This window comes from Callospermophilus lateralis, chromosome 4 (genome assembly GCF_048772815.1).
Source record: "Callospermophilus lateralis isolate mCalLat2 chromosome 4, mCalLat2.hap1, whole genome shotgun sequence".
NCBI classification, from domain to species: domain Eukaryota; kingdom Metazoa; phylum Chordata; class Mammalia; order Rodentia; family Sciuridae; genus Callospermophilus; species Callospermophilus lateralis.
In genome coordinates this window covers 163,435,214-163,455,613 of record NC_135308.1, presented here as the reverse complement: position 1 = coordinate 163,455,613, position 20,400 = coordinate 163,435,214, and the positions used below count along the sequence as shown (strand labels likewise).

The window sequence follows — 20,400 nt, the reverse complement described above, 5'->3', positions numbered from 1 at the left end:
CAGCACCGCTCAGCCGTGGCCCTGCAGGGCTGCTTCCCGGCTCCAGGCTGGAGAGCTGGTATTAGCAGAACATTCAGGGCAAAGGGTCAACACCAACGACAGCTAATAATAACAGAGACCAATGTGGCTCTGTCCTGGGTTCTCCCCTTCATCTTCAAAGCCACCTAAGAAGGAGGCTTCTCTTATCTTCATTTTATAGATGAGAAAACGCTCCAAGCCATCCATGAGTCTTTCTGAAGAGAGACAGACTGGTTTCCAGTCCCTTGAGCCCCGTGTACCCTGCTGGGACCTGAAGATGAGTGAGCTGTCCCAGGCTGGTCCAGCAAGGACAGGGCATGCAGCCCAAGATGGGGGGCCTCGGGCAGAACCAGGAGAGGTCCCAGGGCCACCCCCACCCAGAGCACCCCAGGCTCATCTTCTAGCATCAAGCGCTCGGCCCCCCTCCCAACTGGGAAATTTCCAGGAGCCCAGTGCGCGCCACATGGTCCTGAGCCAGGTCCTCCAGCCTTTGTTCTCCTCCCAACACGCTTTCTTTTAATCAGTGGGAAACTCTGCCCTGTTGCAGTCAGAGGCCAAGAAAGCCTCAGAGAAAACACAACTGTTTTTCCCAACACCCGCCTCCTCCCCCATCGTTCACACACCAGGGCTCGGTGCAGCTGGACAGGACAGACAGACGCAGGACAGACAGGCCCTCATCTCACATCTGCCCCAAGAAAGATCAGGGCCCTTCTACATGACCCGATACCGAGTGAACTCCAGCAGATTAGCAAAAGGGCTCACTCTTTTCCAGGATGGGGCCCATGGTGGTGCTACCCACAGTCCTACCAGGCTGCAGGAAGGACCTGGGCACCTTCTGACCCCGTCTTCCCAGACCACATCAAACTGTTTCCAAACTCAAAGAGGGTTCTGCCTGCAAGAAACAGCTAGGGCCACAGGACAGCACAGCTCTGCTCACCCAAACTTTTTAAACCCTTCAGGTTGGGAGCTTGTCTATGAAGACGGATCAGTGAGGTAGTGAGGGCCTCCGGGCTGGCCAGTTCTGGGAGCTCAAAGCCAAACATGCAAGGGGAAAGTTTTCTCCAAAAGCACAGGGGGAGGTCAATGAGGGAGGACTCGGGGCTCCTGGATTCCTGAGAGTTGACTACATCTTCTCTCTGGATCTGTAGCAGCGTCTCTGTGGCCTTGTGCTGCCTGCCTGACAGCTCCAAGGCCCTCTCTGGATCTTTACCCTGCCTAACAGTGACACAAATGTCACCCTGCCCAGAATGTTCTACCAACGCTGCCTCCAGCTCCTCCCCAAGCACCATCTTCTCCAAGTCCTCCAGGAGCTCCTGGGAGTCGGGGGACACACCAACATTGAGCCCTGGCCTCCCCATAGTCTCCAACCTGCAGAGGGACCCAGGGATGCCCAGTATGGAGCCAGTGTCCAGAACAAGCAGAATCCCCAGAGGCCTGCAGCAGTAACCGAGCCAGAGCCTCTGCAGAGCCAACCCCCCTCCTTGTCCCCCTCCTGCAGCCTCCTCTTAAATCCCCTGCAGGCATTATCTGGGACAAGTGACCTTTTGACCAAGGAGGAGGGTAGTGATCAGAGAATTCAAAAGAAACTAAACTAAACCAGGGATAAAGAATCTGAGATTCCAGGGGTGGTCTGGACCTGGGCACCTGGAGAAACAAAGACCCCAGCTGTGCAGGGCCTGGCTAATGGCCCTGAGAAGCCACGGGCCAGCAGAGAGGTCAAAGGTCATGGCTCTCCCGCCCAGCAGCTGCTGTGATCCATAGGCACTGGGACTGCCACCCCCACCACACCAGGCCTGGAGGATCTGGAGAGAGAAAGGCACTGCGTGGGTGGTACTGTCCCTGCACTGTTGGTCCCAGGGCTGGGAGAGGAGGTTCTGGGCCACAGATTTGCTAGAGGACCCCCCTCCCACCTTGCCACAGGGTGGTAGGTTTGAAAGTGGCCTGTCCCCTGTCCCAGCTGAACACGAAGTCTGGCAGAAGCACTGCCTTGGGTCCTGTGTCCGGGGGGGGGGGGGGGGGGGGGGGGGGGGGGGGGGGGGGGGGGGGGGCAGGAAGGGAAGAGATGGCCAGATCCCAAGGAGGACCACCACCTTGAAGTCCTCCAGCTTCGCCCTTACTTTCTGATTTCTTCCTGTCCACTTCCCTACCCCCAAACCAACTGTCTCTTGGACACATTACTGCTCCCACCCCTCAGTTTGCTCCTCAGCAAGATGGTACAACAGCCCCCACCTGGGGTGGGGCTGGGGCAGTGGGAAAAGACACACAAGGGGCTTCGGGGCAAAGTGTTCCCCACCCCCAAGGACCAGGTTGGGGGTCTTCGCAGCTGAGTCTATGTGCCAGGACTGGGGTAGGAGGGTGGGTGACAGGGCGCGCTGGAGGAAGAGGGACGTGAGAGTAGGGTCCCATCTTTAAGACAAGACCCCTAAGCGAGGAATGTGTTAGGGCTGACCAGGAGAGAGAAGGGAGGGGACGTCCCGGCCAGTGGCTCTGGAGACTGCACGATGACCGCCCCGGATGCGAAGCGCTGGGCTGCGCACGCGGCTCTGAGTCCTGGCAGCTGCAGAACTTCCAAGGAGCGCGGACAGGGAACGGGGACGGGGACCCCACAAAGGGGACCGTGGGCCCGGGGCGCCCTACCTCGGGCCGCCAGCAGCGAGAGGCCGCCCAGCAACAGCAGCGGCAGCGGGACGGGGCGCAGCGGCGCGGCGCGCTCCATGGGGCCGGCGGGCGCGGGCGGGCGGCGGCGGACAAAGGCGCGGCGGCTCCGGGCTCACCGGCGGGCGGCAGCGGCTCCACGATCCGCCGAGCCTGGGCAGCCAACGCTGGGCCGGGCCGCGCCGTTCAATTATCCCGCCCGGGAGGAGGCGGGGCCGCGCGTCCTCCCTCCCGCCGCCCCCGCGCGGCCCCGGGACCCTCCCTCCGGCACCCCGGCCGCGGGGGCGCGCTGCCACGGCTGCGGGCGGCGCGGGGCCCTGGCCCCCCTGCAGGGGCGCGCAGAAGGGGGCCCTTCCGGGCGGACTCGCCCCAGGCCCCCAGCCTCGGCCACCGCGAAACCCGATCCCCCTCCACTCGCTGCCGGCGGGCTCAGGATCAGGGCTAGGGCGCCGGGCCCGCGGAGAGGACCCGCGCCCGGACGTAGGCAGCCAGGGCTCCCCGGGTCTGCTCATTTCCCGCCTGGGGCGCCCGGCTGGCGCGCATCGCTGCAGCTCCCTCGCCTGTCCCAGCTGGACCCCGAAACCCTACGGAGAGGAGAGTTTTTGAGGCTGAGAAGCCATGGGGCAGCCCTTGCAGGGCCTGTGGGAGCCGATTTGTGCTTAATTCTTAGCTGCGACCATCCAGTGGTTACTGAGAATGAGATGGTCTACCTGAAACAAATAGATTTCTTTAAAAACACACACACACACACACACACACACACACACAAAACAAAACAAAAAACCAAAAACAAACAAACAGGTAAAGATTTGGGGCCCTGGGAGGAGAACCACAGGAACTCCGTTTAGCTGAATGTATGGATTCCAGGGTTCTGCAGTTCTGCTCCGGGGCTCTTTCCAGCAGAAACACACGTGCACACTAGCAAACAGTCATGTCCTGGGCCGGTCACAGTGGCACTGTTCAACAGAGCCCCCGAGTGGGAGTGACAGCCTGGTCACAGCAGCGCAGCAGAGTTGATCCACCCCCAGTGTCCACACCCGGGGCATGGAGCACGGTGCACTCTAAAAAGCAAAGGAGCACAGCTCCACAGGGTGATCGCAGTCGGAGCAGCAGGGCCAGCCACAGAGCAGCACTGACACGTGGTTCCATTTATAGGAAGAACAAGCACAGGCCAGAAATCAGGGGACTGCTGATCACTAGAGTGGGTTAGGAACTAGAGGAAGCATGAGGGGCTGGCTTCTTAGCCTGGGTTCTGGATACAAGGTTGGGTTCAGTCTGAAATTTTGACAATGATCTGCTCACTTACAAAATGTGCCCCCACCCATTTCTTTCCTCCCTCCCTCCCTCCCTCCCTTCCTTCCTTCCTTCCTTCCTTCCTTCCTTTCTTCTTTTTCTACCAGGGATGGAACCCAGAGGCACTTAGCCACTGAGCCACATCTCCAGCCCTTTTTATTTTGAGACAGGGCCTGGCTAAGTTGCTTAGGGCCTTGCTAAGTTGCTGAGGCTGGCTCTGAACTTGCCATTCTCCTGCCTCAGCCTCCCGCCCGCCCTTTTTTCTTAAGATGGGGTCTCACGATGTTGCCCAGGCTGGTCTGGAATTCCTGGGTTCAAATGGTCCTCCTGCTTCAGCCTCCCAAGTAGCTGAGACCACCAATGGGCACCACCACACCCAGCTGCCCTTTTCTGAATGTTAAATTTAAAAAGTCAAAACCAAAGAGACAAAAGGCATTTTCCCACAAGATGCCTCACACACTTGAGGTTTGCAGAGAACCCAGGAAAGCTCATGAAGGGCACCTGCCACTAACTGCCTGCTTGGTTACAGAGACCTCCCGGACAGCCGACATGGGAATTGCTGTTAAAAGCTAAACTGTTGGGTGGGAAGGGAGAGGGGAGAGCCTCTGCAAAGGCATGGAGGCACCAGAGACCCTGGGCAGCCTCAAAGGGGATCTGGTATGTTCTTACTGGAGATGATGCCAGGCACCTAAGCATGTGCATGGACAGAGGGGCCCCTGAGCTGGGCAGACTGGGACTCTGTAGTACTTTGGTATTCTTTGATCTTTTTTAAGCCATGGGAGAATAAGGGTATGTAGAATCTAGAGGGCTAAGAGAGGGTGGCTGATGGGGAAGAGGTCCATGGGGCAGGAGGTCCTGGGCCCCCCAGACAAGAGACTGGAAGAAATAGGCAGAGAGGTGGGAGGAAGGGTTCAGAGAGGGAGTCTGGCTGGGGCTGCCCAGTAGAGCCCGGGATGGCAGCCCTCACTGCCCATCAGAGCCAGTGAGGCTGGGCCTGAGAATTCCTGCCGGAGCCAGAGCAGGTGCCCCAGCATCACCCTTTCTGAGGATGGGGAAGGAATGACCAGGCTGTAGGTGGCTGCAGAGGGAATGGGGGTATAGACAGGGACAGGAGGAGTAGGTAGCTCATTCCTGTCCTCTGACTCCCAGCCCCGGGCTCCTCTGGAGGTGACTTTGCATCCAGTTTCCTGTTTCTCACTGAACATCGAAGTGTACCCCCCCACACTGGAACACCTTGTTGAATACCTAAAGAATGGACAGTGCCAGAGTTGAATCTCCTATCACACGACAGTTTTGTCATTTAAATTTTGCAGGGTTTGAGTTGGGGTGGGCTCAGGATGAGTGCTTGCCCATCATGCTTGAAGCCCTGGGTTCCATCTTCAGCACTACAAAAAATTAAAAATTAAAAAAAAAATTGTGGGCTTAGAAATTACTTTGCAGTGAAACCTGTGTGACCAGAACAGGCTGTATCTCAGTGGCTCCTAACATGGGTGCCCTGAAAGAGTGGAATGACTCTTTCAGGGTCATTTCAGCCAGAAATGGACAAATTCACTTTCAGGCCAACAGGCAAAGAAGCCCCGGGTCCCTCCCCTGCCCCCAGATTGAGTAACACTGTGTTTAAAGTGGGCCACAGGCTGTCTTGTTTCAATGTGTCTTTTATCAGGAGCAATGGCTGACTTCTCTAGTGCTAATGGACCATTTCTGTTTTTGTGTGACTTGTTCACAACTGTTACTCATTTATATAATGGCATGATTATGTATAACAGGAAAATCTAGGAAAAGGCAGTGTCCAGTGCTAGCTCATGTATGGTCCATAGGGTTGGATTCAACTACTATAGATCAGTATTCAGTGACTCAACCGAATATCATGCTATTGTTGAAAAGGCAGGACAGGAGGCCAAAGCAGCAATATGGTATTAGTGAACTAACTGCACATGAAAATAGAGCCCACATGAAGGGTGAGTGTGCAATCATGACGACGCACAAGCTGTATCCATGTGGCTAAGGACCAGAAGGAACTAAATGAAAGTGGATGCCTCATTTGATGGGGGAAATTTTTATTCTTAATTTCTTAAAAATGTGATTTAATTTGTTTAGGGAACAATCAACAGGGGAATCGTTGTGCCAGAAACCTCGGGTGATGTAATTACTACACCTAAACTTGACCTGACTTTCTTGGCAACCAAGGCAAACATCCCATTATGAGCATTGCTGTGGCTCCTGACCAAAGAAAGCGCACCGTGTTATCAGGGGAGACCAGCGTGTTTCTGGCACAAAATTCTGATCATTTTCCTCCTGGGTCTTTATGTAAGAGTCAAGAAACTTGATAAGCAGCACATTTGCTTGCAGTTTGCAGAGAAAGAGGGAGAGACTGATCTTTGGACAGGTTTCCTGTGGGGTAGAAGGGGCGGAGGCCCCAGCCTCTGACCCAGGGTTTTGGGCAAGATGACACACACACACCCTGGAAATCTGCTGCAAGCAGGAAGTCATGCATTATGTCCACAGTGACAGTCCGGCACTCTTCCCCATCACAAACAGTTCTCCATCTGTTTGAAAGATCATGGCTGGCGCTCACGGCTGTTGTTCCCAAGTTAATAGACAAATGCCCGGCCCAGCCTCCTGTGACCTTTGCACCCCAGTCTTTGTGCCTGAAGCTGCATTCCTTCCTCCAGGTTTCTGAGAGCAGCCACTGCGCTGCCCCCGCCCTTCCAGGCACACCTGGGCCCTTGACCCTTGTGCACCTTGCTAACCCCTCACTAACTGGCCACAGCGTCCTGGCCTTCGCTGATCCCTAGAGCTCAAAGCACCAGCCTCCCTTCCCTCCTCTTTGCTTAGACAGAGCAGACAGCAGTTCCAGACAGGCTCGAGCCAGGAGCTGCGAGAGCCCTGGGCCTGCCAGGTCCTTAAGCCCTCTCCAAGGCCGTCGTCTAGTTCTGTCTAAGCAGCTAGCTCCTTCCTGTCCTTCGGGTCTCAGCCAAGATGCACTGTTGAGAGTGCTGCTGCTGCTCATGCTGACCAAGGCCTTGGGCCTGGATGTCCCCTCTCTGCCCTGCACCACCTCCCTGTGGCCCTCTGCTGCAGCCCCCACCGTCCCTCCTTTCTGTTCATGTGCGGGCTTTTGCTCTGCCCCCTCATCCCTGGGCTCCCTGAGGCACAGCCTGTGTCTGCCATCTTTGCCGTGGGCCTGGCTTCCTGAGCCACTTGCTGAGGGCGTGAATGCAGAGAGTGGCTTCCTAGCAGCTGGCAACACACAGTGTTAAGAAAGAGACCCAGGTGACGTCATGGCCACCACTGAGATGGCCTCTCTTCTCTGCATTTTATAGCTGAGGAGGTGGCAGACCTAGTGTGGCTGCCCAGTCTCTGCCTTCTGCCAGTTGGGAGCTGGCCTGGGCTGCGGTCCACTTACTGTCCCTTTGAGTCCCTCCTCCACTAAGGATTTTCTTCACTGGGAAGGTCCTGGGCAAACCTGTGACCAGGCCCCAAAATGTGGGAGAATACCAGGCTGTCCAGTGGGCTGTTGGAAATGAGAAACCCCAAATTATTCCACACACATAAGATATGGAGAACCACCGTGCTCCCCAAACCTCCAAGCAGCTGCTCCCTTCTCAGACCCCGACACCTTGTGCTGTGCCACCTACACCGGACGGCCCTCCGAGGCTCTCCGAGTGCGTCCCATTCTCACAATAAGTGGGCATGGGTGGCTGCTCTGCCATGGGCCCACGCTGGCACCTCAGACTTGCCCTTGCTTTCAGGGGTTCCTCCACATCAGTGACAACCCCCTGCCACCAGGGCAGGCAGGGACAGGAGGATGTCTGAGGAGGAAGAAGTAATCAAAGAAGGCTTCCTAGAGGAGGTAACCGGATGCCGGCACTGGAGCCATCTTGGGGGTGAGTGGGGCTGGAGCAGGTCCAGGCCAGGGGGCGGGGAAGGGCCTAGGTGGGTGACAGACATCCCAGATGAGGGAGGAGCAGGCAGCGTCCAGGTCTGAGGATGGACCGTGTTGGGTAAAATTAGTGGGTGCAGCTCAGCAAGACAGGCATGGCCTGGGGAGGGGATGAGAGAGGGCAGGGCCACCACAGGAGGGGCTGAGGGGGAAGAGGGCTTAGGAATCCGGCAGGAATCCTCTGCCCGCTGGGCCCTGCCTGGGCCATCTTACTCTTCCGTCCAGGGGTTAGTTTCCATGGGTCTAGCGCCCAGTGATGGTCAGCCCACAGAAGTGGCTCCCACTTCACAGCTAGGGGGGCAGCATCACCAGGGGACCACCAGCTTCCCAGAGACCAGAGCCAGGATGTAAACCAGGCAGGTCTGGGTCCCCAGCTGTGTCACTGACGGGGGACAGACGAATGCAAGTGATGGGAACCTGAGGTTAGGGGAACAATTCTGTAACTGCATCCACTGTGCTGACCCCACCTACTTTCATTTCAAGAAGCAATTTACGTGCAGCCCTGTTTTAAGGACTTAAGAGGCTTAAGAGGACAGGATGTGTCACATTCCTCAGCAAGCCACCCGTCACCTGCAGGAGAAATTCAGGCCTTCAAATAATGTTGATAAGAAGAACCCAAGTCACTCTGAACTGGAATTCAGGGAGATAAGAAGAATTCTCCCTGACCGTAAATTCTGTAAGAAAAGATTCCAGTTAGAACCTGTCAACATGGGCCAAAGTGACCTAGAGTTGTCATGGCAGTGGGGACTGGAGAGTCTGATGTCCTCCTGCTGTCAGGCAGACATCAAGAGGTAGACTCTCTGGAAACTTCTCTGGGATCCCCAATAAAGTGGAGCACAGGAGAAGCACCTTGTTGCTCTTCTCTCTGAGAGGACCCACTCTCTCCTGTGAGAGTGTCCCCTTCACCCCCTTCCCATCCCCTCTAGTAAACGCATTCCTGTTGCTCTAAGTGGCATGTCTGAAATCTTTCCGATTAGGCTGCAAGAATTGGGGTTTGACGGGGGGGGGGGGTCCTTATGCTGCCTCAGTTTCCCAGAAGGCCCCGGTCCTGTAACAGTGCTACCCCATAGTGCCCACTTAGCACAGTGCCAAGTGGCTGCCTGGAGTTGTGGGTGGCACTGTGCCTCCAAGTTCATATGCTGAAGTCCCAGCCCCCATACCTCAGAGTGTGATTGTATTTGGAGACAGAGTCTTTAAAGACCTTATGTCAGGGTGGGCTCTAATCCAACAGGACTGCTGTCCTTGTGAAAAGCAAAGATTAGGACACAGACGTACACCGAGGGGGACCTTGTGAGGACAGAGAAGACTCTTGAGGAGCCAACCCTGCTGACACGACACCTTGATCTTAGACTTCTGGCCCCCAGCACTGTGAGCATAAAGCCACCCCGTCTGCCGTGCATGCTACAGCAGCCCAGGCAGACCAGTGCAGAGGCAGAGAGAGGGAGGGACAGCCACCACGCTGGGACTGGGGACACTGTCACAGGCGTTGGAACCAGGAGGGAAGGGGGCACACGTTCCAGGATATTAGAGAACCTGAACCCTCCATGGATCAGAAGAAGAACATGGGCAAGTTCCAATAAAACACCATCACTTATTTGTATGTTGAAACAGTCCCGGGGGGGGGGGCACCCGAACAAAGGCCCAGAAAACAGAAAGCCTGAGGAGCCTCATGTCAGGGAGAGGGGCATGGTCCTCGGGCTGTCCCCACAGCGGTCAAGTAGAGCTGGAGAGAGTGAATGTTCTTCTGGGGTAACAACACAAAACAAGGAAGCAGAAAGGAAGTTTGTGTGCCTTTCCTTGGGACAACATGGGACAACCTCAATTGCCTGCCTTCTCAGAGGAACCAACCCTGATGCCCGGGGCCCTGCCCTGGAGGCTGGGACAGTCCTTTCATCTGGCTTCTGTTTGGGTGCAGATTTGCCTAAAAAAAAAAAAAAAAAAAAAAAAAAATATATATATATATATATATATATATATATATATATATATATATATATAAAAATATTTTAGTTGTCAATGGAACTTTTTTATTATTATTATTAATACGTGGTGCTGAGAACGAACCCAGTGCCTCGCACTTGCCAGGCAAGTGCTCCACTGAGCCCCACCCCAGCCCAGCTCTGCCTTCCTCTGTGTTGGCCACTCCGAGCAGGAACTCGGGCTCTACCTTCCCGCCAGCGCAGGCTGTGGAGCAGGGCACGCGTCATCGCGGACGTCTGTCTTTCTCACTGGGATTGCCACAGAACCAGAGGAGGAGCGGACATCCCCTACAGAGTGGACACAAAACTATGGTCCCAATGTCACCGTCTCGGAGGTAATAACTGGGTGTGATCTTGGTTGCCTCTGTGGATTAATAACTGTGAACCTGCATGATAGCTGCGTCGAGATCAGCGGTGGGCAGTTCACACAGAGAAAACGGTGTGTGTGGGTACTGGACAGTCCAGGGGAGGGGTCTGCATCCCACAGTCCCATTCAGTACCACAGGCAGGACCCTGCAAGAGTAACTCAGCAGCTACTGGGACAAGTTGACCCTAATCACAAGATCATCTGAGTCTCGGACGAGAAGAAATATCTTTTGGAAACATGACCCTGGGCCAGTGGAAAGTTACTGGATGTCAGCCTCCCCCAGAGACTCAGCCCAGGCCTCCTCCCACTCATTTGGGGAGCAGCCTGTCTCCTTCAGCTGGAGCCCCAGGTTCTGCCTGGGTGCGTGTTTGCTCTCCCTGGCTGGTTCCTTTTCCTTCTTCCCTGGAGTCGGAAGTCCCAGCTTCTGGTGTACCTTGCAGCTTGGTATTCTATGATCTAAATCCCCCACTTCCTCCCACTCCTGCCCTGTTGTCTCCCATTTTATTCTATACATTCCTCTTTTCTTTTTCTTTTTTTTTTAAGATTCCACGTATAAGTGAGACCGTGCGTGTCTTTGTTCTGTGTCTGCCTTTCCCCCTTAGCATAAAGTCTTCCGGGTTCATCCATATGTGGGCACCTACGTTTTTATTGTTTTGGTGCTGGGAATAATCAAGCCCAGAGCTCTGCAGGCTGAGTCTGGCTCCCACCCCAGACGTAGCCTGCGTCTTTAGTTCTAAGCACTTTATATTTCTGTTGTCCTTCTGGGTGGAATATTTTTCATCATGTTTTCTAATTTGTTGTTGCTGACATAAAGGAAAGCTCTAAGACTTTACCTGTTCACTGTGTACAACCATAGGAACATTATATATAACCATATTTATTGTCATGAGATTTATAATAGAAATATAATCATAAGTAGAATCTTGATAATGAATGTGTTAGAGAAACAGATAAGTAAATACATTGTGCCCCCCCGCCCCGCACTGCTGAATATGGAGTAACTACATTTGTAAATAGGAAGATGGTTGCAACCAAGATACTTGGTTTTTAAACAAGATAGAAGTGAAAGCAGAACTTTAAATCTGTTACATGCTAGGCTTTGTTAAAATACATGTAAAGCCGGATGTGGTGTTGCAGGCCTGTGATCCCACTGCCTTGTGAGGCTGAGGCAAGAGGATGGCAAATTCAAAGCCAGCCTCAGCAACTTAGCAAGGCCCTAAGCAACTGAGAGAGACCTGTCTCAAAAACACAAAAAGTAAAAAGGGCTGAGGACGTGGCTCAGTGGTAAAGCACCCCTGGGCTAAATCCCTGGTACCTAAATAAGTAAATATATAAAAATTAATCAGTAAAATACATGTAAACATGGCTGAAATGTTGGCAGCTCATTAGGATAATGGCATCTGTGTCTTTCTGCACAGAACACTTTTCGTACCGCACGTGTATTACTATTCCACTAAAGAAGAAGAAATCTAGAGCAGGCGGTGCCTGTGCGTCTGCAGGGCCGTTTTTTTCCCAAGGCAGAAGTCCTCTCTCTGCCCCAGAAAACTTGCCACTGGTTCTTTGGTTTTCCCTTTTAAAAAATTTATAATGTGCTTTCAACCATGACCACATTGCCTAAAACCGGGAACATGGAGGCAGAAACTGCCCCTCGTCCACAGTCCCGTCCCCGGGCACAGGGAGCAGGCCAGGCTGTTTCCAGTATTCCACGTGCATAGTTTACTCAGCTCGTCGCAGGGTGCAGAGCTCTGCAACCTGATTTCTTTAATTAACATTCTGTCACAAACACCCCATGGTCTCAGAGCCTCCCTGGCTGTCCCTGCGCAGCGGGCGACAGACGCCGTCAGCTGCGAGGAACACCAGTTGGTCCCTCTGTTGGACGTTTGGGTTGATTCAGTTCCTTTGCTGTTTTAAGAAATACTGTGAAGACCATTTATTTGTCCATATTTGGGGTTATTTCTTTGGGATGTGTTCCCAGAAGTCAGATGAAGGGGTCAAAGGGCACGCTTGCTCTAATGAGCGGCCCTCTCTAAGTTGGCCTGGTCACCTGCTGCTTGCTGGAAGGACACATGGTTCCAATTAAAGGCCCAAAGCCTCCCCGGGGTTCTAGCTACAGGTACGGGGGAGCCCCTGGGACCTGCACAAACAAGCTTGTTAAGCTAAATTGTCAGCGCAGAGAGTTTCCTGATAGTGTTTTTCCAGAGGACTCAAGAATCTCCATGTTGGGGCTGGGGTATAGCTCAGTTGGTACAGAGCTTGCCTTGTACGCACAAGGGTCTGGGTTCAATCCCAGCACCAAAAAAAAAAAAAAAAAAAGAACCTTCGCATTGACTCATCTAATAGGAAAATCTATGATAGCTGTGAGCCTTACGGACACCCCCAAGCCCCGCTTCCCTGACCTGGGCTTGAACTGACACCAGGACCCCTCACAGATGAACTCAGGGTATGATGCCCCTCCGCCTGTCTTTGCTCCCCACTGCTGCATCCTATGGAGGAGGAAACTGAGGTTCAAGTGGGTGAACAGACCTTCCCGCCATCACAGTTTTATGAAGTAGCCAAACCAGCACCCGGTTTAATCCCTGTGACTCCAGGTGGACTTCAGAACGCACCTGTGTTGGGCTGGATTCATTCATTCAGTAAACACTAGCACACCTGGGCCAGGTTGGTGTTGGACCCTGGAAACTGAAGGGTCAGGCCCAGCTCACTGTCTGGCGGTGCCGGGGAGAGTCGTGGGACCCTGAGAAGGGGCATCTGCTGGGAGGTGGGCTCTCAGAGGCCCCAGCAAGAGTTTGCCAGTGGGCGGGCAGAGGAGGAGAGACGGCCAGGCATCTAGTCAAGTGGTCTGGCCCTGTCTCTCCAGAATCACCAAAGGAAAAGGATCAGGAGAGGGTGCCCAGGGACAGTGCTGGCGGGCATCGTGTTGTGACGCTGTGAGGCTGTATGGGCCCTGTCTCTATGGGCCAGCACAGGAGCTGATGACCTCGGCCACCCTGAGCTGCACATGGCTGCGACCCAGCTTCATGCTGGCTCTGGAGTTGGAATCCCATCACACGTGGAGCCTATTTGCTAAGCGTTAGGTGTGATGGCGGCGGCCGTGGGGGAGGCTCCGTATCAGGAGTTCCGTGGGCAGAAGGAGCATGGAGAGGCACCTGAGGCGGGAAGAACAGCCGGTCTGGAGAGAGGCCGTGGCGGCTCCACGTAGGTTTAGCTGCCTACAGTGGGTCTTCAAGGAGTCCTGAGGGGGCCAGGCCCCTGGCCATGTGCTGGACGCTCTCAGCCCTTCTGCAGGGAATCTCAGGAGCTCCGTGTCCCTAGCATCCCTGTTGGGCTCGCCTCCTTCCCAGCCCTTGGCTTTGCCGCTGTTTGTCTCCGGTTCCCTGATCCTCGGCCAGCCGGGTGCTGGCCATGGCTCGAGTAGCACAGCAGGAACCAGGAGCTTCAGGACAGGCCCCGGCAGAGCCCAGGCTATCCTGGGAGGCTGTTTGTGGCCAGGGCCAGCCAGCCGCACATCTGCCTCGTCCCCCAATGTCTGGAACAGCTGGGCAAGGACAGTGGCTTGGTCCTCCTTGCTGATTCCCCAGGGTCTGCAGCACAAGGGTCAGGACCCAGGCGGCCATGCGCAGCCCTTGGACACTGCCCTGTTTCTTAGTTCATCTTCAGCCTCTTCTCTGCACATCCAGAAACAGCTGGTTCATTTGCTCACTCAGCAAATATTCTACTGAGCACCTACTATGTGCCAGGTACTGTTCTCTGTGCAGAAAGGAGCCAGAATGCTCTCTGGCCTCCACGGAGCTGGCACTGCAAGGGACAGAGTTTCCGTTGAGACAGGAGCTACCCTTCCCCACCGCTCCCCTTGCCTGTGGCTGCCATTGCCCCACATGGCAGGCCCCTCCCCTCCCCACCAACCTGTTCTCTCCCTTCAAAAGCTGCCCAAAGTGTTCGAAGAGCTGCCCTGACAGGGATGGGACATTTCAGCTGTGTGCACCTGCCCGCCCCCCGCCCCGCCACCAAATCACAAACAGAAGCTTCCAGCAAAGAGAAACGCCTGACATGGAGTCGTGATCTCACCGCTGAACAGGGCTCCTACTGCATCCTCAGTTTTAGTTTCTTTCTTGATGTAAAATGTGCAGTGTTTACTCTGAAACAGGAAGAAGTCGGCCGTGTCTCAGGTTTCACATTTCACGAGGCTGACTTCATTCACGACCACGTTTCACACGTTCTCACGTTTCAGACCACCACCCGCCATCCGCCCCTGGGATCTGGGGTTTGATGGTGTTTGACGGCACCAGCACATGACGTCAGGCTCCAGCTGGGCAGTCCACGGGCGGGGGGGGGGGGGGGGGGGGGACATGGGGCCATGCTTCTCCTCCCGGCCCTCTTCTCTGTCCCCACAGGTCTTCATCCCCTGGGTCTTGGCACACAACACCCATATTGGTCCTGCCTGCTTGCCGTCTCTCTCACTGCAGGGGGGGGTGCCCCTTGTTCATGTCAAGGTCCCCAGCTCAGGGACTGCCCAGAGAACGTGAATGTGCGTCCTGCATGCAGTCTCTATGCATGGGAGAGCCTGACCTGTGAACGCACCTAATCAGATCCTTCCAGGAGCCGCAGGGCCGGGCATGTGTCCCTCCTTTATTAGTGCTGGGCCTCCACAGTGGCCACATGCACACACCCATGGACAATGGAAGGCTGCTGCTCAGGTGGACTCCCAGGTTCAAAGGCAGATTCTGTCAAGACCTGGCAAGCCACACACAGCCTGGGCCCAAGAGGTGGGGGCACACTGTTCACTTACAGAGGGAGAAACCTGGGCCCGGCAAGGCCTGTAGCTTCCCAGGTGCCCACGGACAGGGAGAGGCTGAGCCTGGTGCTCTCCCCTCCCACCTCTGACTCCAGTGGGAACTTGAGACACCAAAGCACCAGAGAATCCAGGGGCTCAAGCAATGGACACTCATGATGCTTCCGGCCTCAACCTTGTTAAGAGTCCAGATGAGAAGGAAGACAGACTCTTCAAAGAGCAGGACTCACCTGGCATGACTCAGGGTAGGTAGAGGGGCACGACACTGCATGTACAGGAACACGGGACACAGTCCTACAAGCAGAGGCACAAGCGCCAAGTCTGAATTTCCAAAATACTTTGGAAAATTTCACAAACCACATTATAATCCTATTAAAGGAAATAAAAAGAGAAAAACCCCACCATTTGATCATCCCGACCAGCCAGTCTTAATTTCCCCATGTTCCCTGCAAGGTCTTTGCATGGTTGCTTCGAGGATCTCTCCAGTGGGCATCCTAGTGTGGATGCAATTCTGCATCTGGTGGTTCCCCTAGAGCACAGTTATATTTTAAAAGCATATATGTGGATACTCTATGTAGGGGACATTCTTCCTTTGTTTTGTAAATTGGACTAAGTAGTAAATCATCACGGCCCATGTTCCCAATGCAATGACTAGAAAAAGCTGGGTGAATGAAAATCAGACTTGGAAATGCACAGAGGAGCCCGGAAGCCAGGGAACTTAGGAGCTGCCATTGGGAAATGTGCACTGACGGTTTTCAGCTATTATTATTTTTTTTTTTTTCCTGCGGGATAAGGATTGGGCTGCTGACAGAGCCAGAAGAGAAACCACCAAATACTTGAGTGGTCCCACAGGACAGGGCGCCTGTGTGAATGTGTGGAGAGGCACCTGAGGCGAAAAGAACAGCTGAGGAACTGGGGTGGGTTCGGATGCATAGCTGGCTTCCCCTACTGGAAGTCCACGTGGGTGGAGTGGGAAAGCTGAGCTAGGAGGGCAGAGCTGGCTGTCCTGTGGACGTTCAGGGCCGTGGAGACAGAGGCCCACCAGGTTCTCAATGAAAAGTCTCCAAAGGCTCTGACAGTGTGGCCAGGGGCAGGTTGCATGTCCAGCCCCTTTCCTGCCCAGTTTCCATTTGGATTGAAGTGAACAACTCTCATATTGTTTATTCAACAGAATCAGTTGTGTGTTCAGCTTCTTTCACGTAAGCACGAATAGTTTTAGGACGTGAGGAGGAACCATCCTGGGGAGCGTGATGCCACCTTGAACCTACTTCTGGTACACAATGTCCAGCACACCATTCAAATCCCTAGACACGAAGAGTTAAGAACACGGGGGAGCAGTGGAGGGAAAGATGCTCACAGAACCAAGGCAGATGTTGAGATCAGTGCACCAGGATCTTAAAATGATAACGATGAATATGTCAAACAAGACAGAGGAAAATGTGGACAAAATAATAATAAAAAGGCATACTTTCAATAGGAAATTGGAATCTTTGTAGAGAAAGAGCCAAATTAACATTCTAGAATGTTATATATAAATTATTATATAGATTAATGGAAGACTTTAACCACAGATTAGTTAAAGCAGAGCACAGGAAAAGTGAACTCAAAGGAAGCCTGTAGAAAATACTTCCATTGAGGCAGAGAAAGAAGAATGGATTAAAATAAAACAGAGGACACCAAGACCTGGGATCTAATCAAAAGGTTTGGCATACTTGTAATTGTAGCCTCAGAAAAGGAGGAGAGAGAGAGAAGAACAATAGCCATACTTTGATTATTGACTAAGAATTTCCCCCAAACAGGAACAGATGCCAATCCAAAGGTTAAAGAAGCTCAACTTACCCAAATGGGGGCGGGGGGGCACAAGGAAAACCACCTTCTAGGTCCAGCAGAGTCAAATGCTGAGGAATAAACACAGAGAAGAGTCTCAGAAGGAGCAGGGAGTGCAGGCAGGACAGGCATCTTTAGAGAACGCTGACGGTCTGGGTGGCAGCGGGAGGGCTGGAGGGGGCACAGAGCATCCTTCACTCCCTCTGAAACACAGAGCTGCACGGGTCGAGGGCCACCCCCCAGAGGAGCTCACAGACTGGGACGCAAACAGAAGATTGCAGCACCCTGGGATGAGGTTAGGACAGAGGGACTCCCGGAGGACAAGGAAACCCAGAGAGGAGACAGGTCACCCTGGCCCAGGGCCCGTCTTCCTAGACAGGGAAACTGTGACCCAAGGACTCCTGAAGAACAGGTGAGGGTCAGCTGGGAAGAGAGAAGGCATTCCGGAGAGGGCAGCCGGGCCCTCTCTGAGTGACCTCCACCCCTGGCCCTCACCCACTGTGGTGCAGGCCCAGCTGGCCCGGGGAGGAGCAGAGAGCGGGCACAGGTCTTGGCAGCACAGAGGTTCTCTTCTTCCCCTCCCAGGGTCTCTCCCTCCGCCAAGCAGCTTCTTGGCTTTCAAGGCAACACCTCTGCTCCGAGTCCCCAGAGTCCGTTCTGGAAGTGAAAGACGGGGCAGCACCCTCTGTCCTGAGGGGTGTGTGACTCCTACTCCCGGGGAACCTGTCCATGTCCCCCGCCTCTCGGGGCAGTGTGTCCAAGTCGCGCGGCTGGCTGATACCTGTTAACACCCCACACAGCTGGGCACCAAGCAAGGCGGGAAAATTAAGGAAAGAAGGCCTCCCAGGCCTGTCCCCGGGGAAGGAAGAACCTTAATGAGAAACACGGGCAGGTAGCCTTTGGGTAAATCGATTTGGGGCCAATATGCTGAAACACCGTTCCCGCCACCCCGGGGGGCATCAAGTTTGGAAGTACATGTCCCAGGCGCTTTTAAAACCTGTGCTGCATCCCCACACACATAAGTTACTGGCACAGAAGAACCCGGAATCAAGGCTCTACAAGATGCGTGAAAAAATCTGGAGGGTGTATAATCTCATCATTTTATGCCTTGGAGTCACAGTATGGATTTAAGCCAAACAAACACAAAACAAGCCCAAACTAAAAAAGAAAAGATATCTGTTAAAGACTTTCATCACCCCGCCAAGACTGAACCCTGAAATCAAAACTGAAACATTCCCCAGAGAACACGTGTATTTTTATGGCAGGCTTTATTCGAGCCTAATCTCTCTCTCTGCGCACGAAAATCACTTTAATAAAACTTCCCCCACACTCGCATTCTAGAAAAAGCCATCTGTTGGCGATTCGGAGGTCTTATGACTCATTCTGATGCCAGGGAACATTCAAAATATACTTTTCAAAGCTTAATGGAAAATGAAACAGACCATAAAGATATGAGGTCTACCTTAGAGAAAACAAGAAAGAACGGGTTCAGTTACGCAGAACACATAATGCTTCAGAACTCTTCCAGAAACCTTCTCTCTAGACCCTGAGGTCACCCCGGGGACTGGCGACAGAGGCTTTGCTGTCTGGATCCCTCTGCTCACTGCACTTTGGCAGTAGGAGATGTGTCCCTGACCCTCTGCAAACGCCACCCAGCAACACCTCGGTCACACATGTGCAGAGAGCCAGTCCCCACCAGCGAGCTTGCCCAGGGTTGCAGCGCATCCCTTCCAGCCTGGGTCTTTTCATTTTGACAATTTTTGAATGGAACAATTTCCAAAATGCAGAATCTATTTCCTTGCCTTTAGAAACAGGGTGTGCCATCATTTCTTCTTTTTCGGTGGTTTGTGGTCATTATGTCGGGAACACAGGCATGAGCCTGGCAGGGCTACTCTGTCCAGTCCTCCCTCAACTCACAGTCCTGCCCAGCACAGACACACACAGGCATGGCCACAGGACCTTGGTCGGTGGAACGGCACCCCAGGCACTTGACACCTGCCTGCGCCTTGGGATGAGCACCCCTCTCTTTTCTGGGCATCCACCGTTTCGTAATGCGCTAATGACCGTGGGTGGCAGGGGAGAAAGGAAGGGAAGCAGAGAAAACCATCAGCAGCACCTTGTGGGTGGATTTTCAATTCTGAGAGCGGGAGGGTTTGTTAGAGAAGCAGGTCAGCTCCACAGCTGCATGGTGCTCCAACCACTGATATGATGATTGCAAAAGAGAAGGTTCATTCATGAGGCGGGGGCAGGTGGAGATGAGGGGTCCTATCATGAGGATAGGACTTAGGGCATTGATGGCGCAGCGTGGGGAAAGGGGCCAGGAGGTTAGGCACGGGTGGCCTGTGCATGCATAACACCAGTGCACCCACCGTTACCCGAGCTCACACGTTAGAGGTGTTTTTTTTTATGGGGAGAGGATGGGAGGACTGAGACTCGGACCCAAGGCCTCGTGCATGTTAGGCAGGCACCGTATCACCTGCGACTCCATCCCCGGCCTCACGCTGGTCAAGTGGCCAAGAGCCGGTGAAGGGAGGCTGAAGGATTTATCAGGTTTCCCTCCTCCCAGGCTCCTCCAGGGCCTTCCTCCTGCCCTAACCAGGCTGGAATCAGGGCTGTCTCTAAGGCCTGACAACAGGGCTGTGGGCCTCAGGGGAGTCTCCGGGGCTTGACTCTGAAGCTCTCTAGCCAGCCCCAGCCCTCGGTCCTGGAAACTCCAAAGCCACAGCCCCCCGTCTAGATCAGACTCTGTGTTCCAAGCATTGTCAGGCCTGTTGTGTCGGGAGAGGGATTCAAGGTGAGAGGGAGAGCCCAGGTGGTGAGTGAACCTGTCAAAGGTGGAAGGAAACAATGATGCCAGTCTCATACAGACTCTTTCAGAAAACAGGAGGAGGGACTATTTCCCAATCCACTTAGTAAGGCCAGCCTTGCCCTCTTCACCAAGACCAAAGGCTCTACCAGAGAGGCAATCGCTCTTCAGAGTCCCTCGTGAATAGAGACGCGAAGGTTCTTCATGAGGCATTACCAGACCAAGGCCAGTGTAGAAAGGGCAGCGCGCATGGCCAGGGGGCCTCAGCAGGGACGAAGTAGGTCCGACATGCCAAAGTCGGCCAGCGTGGCTCCCCACGTTGGCAGGAATCCGACAGTCACTCCAGGGCACACAGAAAAAGCATTTGACAAAACTCAGCCCGTGAGGAAAGCCTCGGCACACTGGAGAGAGGGGGTCCTGGAGGCTGGTGGTGAGACTCGCTCAGTGGTGGCTGAACAGCCAGGCTGTCCCAGCTGGGGCCATGAAGAACAGGCACAAGGGCTGAGGTTGTAGCCCAGTGGTAGAGCGCTTGCCCAGGACATGTGAGGCCCTGGGTTCAATCCTCGGTGCCACATAAAAATAAATGAATAAAATAAAGGCATTTTGTCCATCTACAACTAACAATATTAAAAGAAGAAGAAGAAGAAGGCACAATCCACATCAAGTACTGACATGGAGGGAAGTCTTCATTTCTCAGGAACAGTCGCTAGTACCTGTAGAAGC

At 54.0% G+C, this 20,400-nt stretch overlaps 1 protein-coding gene across 2 annotated transcripts in view; it reads right to left on the bottom strand.

Moving 5' to 3' along the window:
- Window positions 1-2,803, bottom strand: part of Fbln1 (fibulin 1) — a 69,795-nt gene extending 66,992 nt beyond the window's left edge. For both annotated transcript variants that reach the window (XM_076853383.2, XM_076853384.1), the window contains exon 1: window positions 2,656-2,803. In XM_076853383.2, the coding sequence (XP_076709498.1) occupies window positions 2,656-2,734 (79 nt within the window). In that variant the 5' untranslated portion in view covers window positions 2,735-2,803. The remainder of the gene's footprint in view (window positions 1-2,655) is intronic.
- Window positions 2,804-20,400: the final 17,597 nt, after the last annotated feature.